General features: G+C 50.2%; 1 protein-coding gene across 1 annotated transcript in view; it reads right to left on the bottom strand.

Moving 5' to 3' along the window:
• Nucleotides 1-5,166: 5,166 nt before the first annotated feature.
• LOC147923887 (uncharacterized) overlaps nucleotides 5,167-6,000 on the bottom strand; it is a 2,331-nt gene continuing 1,497 nt past the window's right edge. Inside the window, exon 5 of the mRNA XM_087496564.1 lies at nucleotides 5,167-5,346. Coding sequence (XP_087352690.1) covers nucleotides 5,167-5,346 — 180 coding nt within the window. The remainder of the gene's footprint in view (nucleotides 5,347-6,000) is intronic.

A 6,000-nucleotide genomic window follows, 5' to 3' on the forward strand; every position in this document is an offset into this window, starting at 1 on the left:
CCTCAAATCCCGCAACACCATCCATCCGTCAAGGACCTCCGTGCCACCGTCAACACGGCCGGCACGTCCTCCGACTGGACTAAATACCGTTAGCCAAGGTTTCCCGTGAACTGTCGCAACAGCCCGCACACCTCCGACTGAACCATGAGGTCTCCCTCTAGTTAATATACTCACATCCTAGACATTATTTGCTCACAACTCAGTGCTTCCCCCGTCCGTGGTCGCAACCAACAAATCATGCCGGCTCGCTATCAGGCTAACCACCTTAAGCTACGACATCCAGGAAGTCACTCACACTCCCCCCGCTCTCAGCTCGCAACCTTCGAGTCATACCGGCTCACTGCCAGGCCATAGCCTACAGCTACGGTATCCAGGGAGTCTCACACGCCCACTCCCCCCGCTCTCGGGTCGCAACCCTCGAGACATACCGGCTCACTGCCGAGCCGCGGCTCACAGCTACGGTATCCACGGAGTCTCAAAATCCGGCTCTTGGGTCGTCACCCTAAAGCGCGCTCTCGGATCGTCATCCGAAGCAAACATACCACTCCCACTCTCTGGCCACAAAGTCCATCGAGCTATCGGTATCACATGAGTTGGGCCCACACAATCCTGAGCAAACAAGTCTGATGTCATCAAGTATCTCCCGACTCAATCTACCTCAATTCCATTAATAGGCAAGATTTAACTATTCATAAAACTTCCCATTTTTAGAAACTTTCCTTCTTTAATGACATTCTATTTACGGAAACTTTCCATTTATAGCAACCTTCTATTTATGGAAACTTCCCATTTATATAATTCTCGAGCTATTTCCTTTCCACTGGTTTCACAATTCCCAAAACCAAAGAACTCCAACTTTTATTAGAACCTCAAATGCAATAATCGTTTACAACTCCAAATGAAAATACATAATGAAAGAAAGAAACCAAGAAGCTAAAACTAAGCGCCGGAATGGACACCTAGTCCTCCCTTCGGCTGCACCGCAACCTCTATCATCTGCCTCCTCTTAGGACAGAAAGGCCTGATATGCCCTTCCTCGCCGCAATGATAACACACTCGACGGTACTCCTACGAGTCACCTCCCCTGGGCCCGCTTGCCGACACGTGATCCATGCTCCCGCGCCCATAGCCTCCCTGGCCACCTTGGTTTGCCACTGTCGTCTCTTCCAGCTTCCTTTTACCCTTTGCTCCAACTGCCTATCCTTGCTTGGAATGCTCAGCTCCAATATCTCCTCTGAACGAGCCCCTGGACTGACCACCACTAAGTGTGACCTCAAGTCATCCTCTATCCCAGCTGCAACCTCAACCAGCTCCGCCCTCGTGGCATAGCTCCTTACTCTGCACCGAGTCCTCAGATCATCTCGCAAAGGCAGCAAGAACCTCCGCACCTGAGCCGACTCTGGCTCCCAAGCCCGGCCTGCATACCCCACAAGCCAACTGAACTCTGCATCCAGCTCCCGCACAGTGCGGTCCCCCTGAGTCAACCCCAAGAACCGTGCCTCCATGCGATCAAGAGCCTCCTGTGGAAAATACTTGGAGTTAAACTCCCTCACAAAATCTCCCCAAGACATACCCCCGCTGCACCCTCCGTGCTGTCACCGACCTCCACCACACACGTGCATCTCCTGACAAGTAATACACTGCCAGATCCATTCTAAACCGGTCAGGACACCGAAGCGACTGGAAAATATTCTCCATCCGCTCCCTCCACTCATCAGCCACACTTGGATCCGTACCTCCTGAGAAATACCCCGCTCCCACTCGCCGCATCTGCTCCATCATCTGCACATACTGAGCATCCACTACCTCGGCCCCCGGCTGCACACCTGCCTGCAAACCTGCAACAGGCTGCACCGCTGGAACCAGCCCACCAACCACTGGCGGCACTACTGGAACCTGCCCACCATCCACTGGCGGCACTACCGGACCCTGCCCACCAACCACTGGCGGCACCATTGGATCCTGCTCACCAACCACTGGCGGCACCACTGCTGGAAGTCGCTGCAAAACCTGAGCTAGCAAGTCCATCAAGACATCCTCCCTGCCCGGAGCACCCTCTGCTGCAACCCTCACACCCGGGGCAACACCGTGACCAACACCGGGCCCATCCGCCCTGCCGTCACCCAAACCAGCCTGGTCTCCAGACACACTAGGATGAACCTGTGACTCCGCTACCTCCTCCCTGGCCATGCTCTGGGTCACACTCTCACTGGCCTCAGGAACCTGACCTCGTCCCCGACCACGACCACGACCACGCCCACGACCACGACCGCGACCAACAGCACCCTCTCTAGCCATCTGCACTATCCAGAACAGAAGGCTAAGCACACAATTCAAAAACCGCACATAGAGTACACATCTTACCGTGAATCTCATTGAAGGCTCGAAGAGGATGATACTAGGACTCCATACCGCAAACAAATTGACTAACTACTCATAATCAATTCTATCACACAACATCATGCATCAAGCAAAAGGAAAAAAATAATTCACCCAATTAACTTCCTAACCGCTCTAACCATCCATTTAACCATCCTAGAACCGTAAAGGCTCTGCTACCAAAATGAAACAACCGACCCTTTTTCTATAACAATTAAATACAATGTAAACAATTATGCAGCCTATACTACTAAATTAAACCAACCCAAACCACAACTCCTCAATAAACCAATAACAACCAGTACACACAGCGGAAACATACCAACCATACAAAACCATTACAACATCAATACAATAACAATCCTAGGCATTCTATCCATCAACCTAGCATATCTCTATCCAAGGTTCCAACGACATATCCAACAATCCAATAACACACAAACGAGACCCTAGATCATCCTCCTCCTCATCGCCATGATTCCACAACACAAACCTGCACACCACAAACAACAATTGAGATGCGTAAGTATTATCACAAATACTTAGTGAGGCAATCCTCCCATCTACTGGGCTATACACACAAGCAACTGAGAAACCAATGCTTAACAAATGACAACCAAACACAAACAAACCAGGAAAAATCACGAAACAAGCAACTTGGTGTCGACCGACACCAGAGAGGTGTTGATCGACACTGGCCAAACATGGTGTCGACCGACACCTAACTGGTGTCGATCGACACTCCCTTCGCAGACACGAACTGCACGAATCCGAACGACGAACCTCCGTTTCAATCCGCCTACAATCTGTCCCAAACTCTCTCAAAAGCCTCAGGAACCTATAATAACCATAACACAACCACAACAAGCAAGAGCAACACCACAAAACACAACAAATCAAGCAAACAAAGGATTCTCAGGCTTAGATAAGCCATGGTCATGCACTCACCTTATCAACAGATTATAACAACCAATACAACCAGTTAAGACCCTCCTAACGTCTGAAACTGCCCAGAAACACCCTACAACAAGCCACACAACCAAAAACGACTTATAGCAAAACTGGACAGAAACATTAGAAAAGAACAGTCTCAAAGACGAAACCCTAAAATGAAAACCAACCATTAACGAACAATTCGCTCCAGTGAAAATCTATCCTTAGACGTCACAAAGCTTCCCACAAAATTTCAGCACGATGAGGAACCAGACGAGACCACGATCTCAATTACAATCCCCGATGGTTCCAACTCGTGTCTGAGAAAATGTGACTCACAAAACTGCCAATAACTCATCGAGTTTAAATCCAAAACTACTTCTGTAAAAAGGAGAATTACGATGAAAGACATGGGAATAAACCTACCAAATTTCATTACCTTTGAGAACGATTTGATATGCCGAAACTGTTTCCTCCCAAACCCTAACGATTCTGCTCTTTCTTTTTTAATCTCTATCACACCACAATAGGCTCTCTCCTCTCTCTGTATCTCTGCAAACGGCGACCAGACACCCTAAAACCCTTAATTTGTCGCTTCTCCACTTATATACTCGGTTTAGATAACTAAACCAAACCAACCAAACCAAAATCGCGAATTAAAACAAACCCGACGAACCCAGAAATAGTGATGTCGATCGATGCCACAAGGGTGTCGATCGACACTCCTACCAAAACCGCATAATCCGGTTCGCGGATGTTACAATTCTCCTCCACCAATAAGGATTCGTCCTCGAATCCCGCAACACCTTCCATCCGTCAAGGACCTCCGTGCCACCGTCAACACGGCCGGCACGTCCTCCGACCGGACTAAATACCGTTAGCCAAGGTTTCCCGTGAACTGTCGCAACAGCCCGCACACCTCCGACTGAACCATGAGGTCTCCCTCTAGTTAATATACTCACATCCTAGACATTTTTGCTCACAACTCAGTGTTTCCCCCGTCCGTGGTCGCAACCAACGAATCATGCCGGCTCGCTATCAGGCTAACCACCTTAAGCTACGGCATCCAGGAAGTCACTCACACTCCCCCGCTTTCAGCTCGCAACCTTCGAGTCATACCGGCTCACTGCCAGGCCATAGCCTACAGCTACGGTATCCAGGGAGTCTCACACGCCCACTCCCCCCGCTGTCGGGTCGCAACCCTCGAGACATACCGACTCACTGCCGAGTCGCGGCTCACAGCTATGGTATCCAGGGAGTCTCAAAATCCCGCTCTTGGGTCGTCACCCTAAAGCGCGCTCTCGGATCGTCATCCGAAGCAAACATACCACTCCCACTCTTTGGCCACAAAGTCCATCAAGCTATCGGTATCACATGAGTTGGGCCCACACAATCTTGAGCAAACAAGTCTGATGTCATCAAGTATCTCCCGACTCTATCTACCTCAATTCCATTAATAGGCAAGATTTAACTATTCATAAAACTTCCCATTTTTAGAAAATTTCCTTCTTTAATGACATTCTATTTATGGAAACTTTCCATTTATAGCAACCTTCTATTTATGGAAACTTCCCATTTATAGAATTCTCAAGCTATTTCCTTTCCACTGGTTTCACAATTCCCAAAACCAAAGAACTCCAACTTTTATTAGAACCTCAAATGCAATAATCGTTTACAAGTCCAAATGAAAATACATAATGAAAGAAAGAAACCAAGAAGCTAAAACTAAGCGCCGGAATGGACACTCGGTCCTCCCTTCGGCTGCACCGCAACCTCCATCATCTGCCTCCTCTTAGGACAGAAAGGCCTAATATGCCCTTCCTCCCTGCAATGATAACACACTCGATGGTACTCCTATGAGTCACCTCCCCTGGGCCCGCTTGCCGACACGTGATCCATGCTCCCGCGCCCATAGCCTCCCTGGCCACCTTGGTTTGCCACTGTCGTCTCTTCCCGCTTCCTTTTACGCCTTTGCTCCAACTGCCTATCCTTGCTTGGAATGCTCAGCTCCAATGTCTCCTCTGAACGAGCCCCCTGGACTGACCACCACTAAGTGTGACCTCAAGTCATCCTCTATCCCAGCTGCAACCTCAACCAGCTCCACCCTCGTGGCATAGCTCCTCACTCTGCACCGAGTCCTCAGATCATCTCGCAAAGCCAGCAAGAACCTCCGCACCTGAGCCGACTCTGGCTCCCAAGCCCGGCCTGCATACCCCACAAGCCGACTGAACTCTGCATCCAGCTCCCGCACAGTGCGGTCCCCCTGAGTCAACCCCAAGAACCGTGCCTCCATGCGATCAAGAGCCTCCTGTGGAAAATACTTGGAGTTAAACTCCCTCACAAAATCTCCCCAAGACATACCCCGCTGCACCCTCCGTGCTGTCACCGACCTCCACCACACACGTGCATCTCCTGACAAGTAATACACTGCCAGATCCATTCTAAACCGGTCAGGACACCGAAGCGACTGGAAAATATCCTCCATCCGCTCCCTCCACTCATCAGCCACACTTTGATCCGTACCTCCTGAGAAATACCCCGCTCCCACTCGCCGCAGCTGCTCCATCATCTGCACATACTGAGCATCCACTACCTCGGCCCCCGGCTGCACACCTGCCTGCAAACCTGCCACAGGCTGCACCGCTGGAACCTGCCCACCAACCACTGGCAGCACTACTTGAACCTGCC

The sequence above is a fragment of the Camelina sativa genome, chromosome 17, assembly GCF_030686135.1.
Source record: "Camelina sativa cultivar CO46 ecotype springtype chromosome 17, ASM3068613v1".
Taxonomy (NCBI): domain Eukaryota; kingdom Viridiplantae; phylum Streptophyta; class Magnoliopsida; order Brassicales; family Brassicaceae; genus Camelina; species Camelina sativa.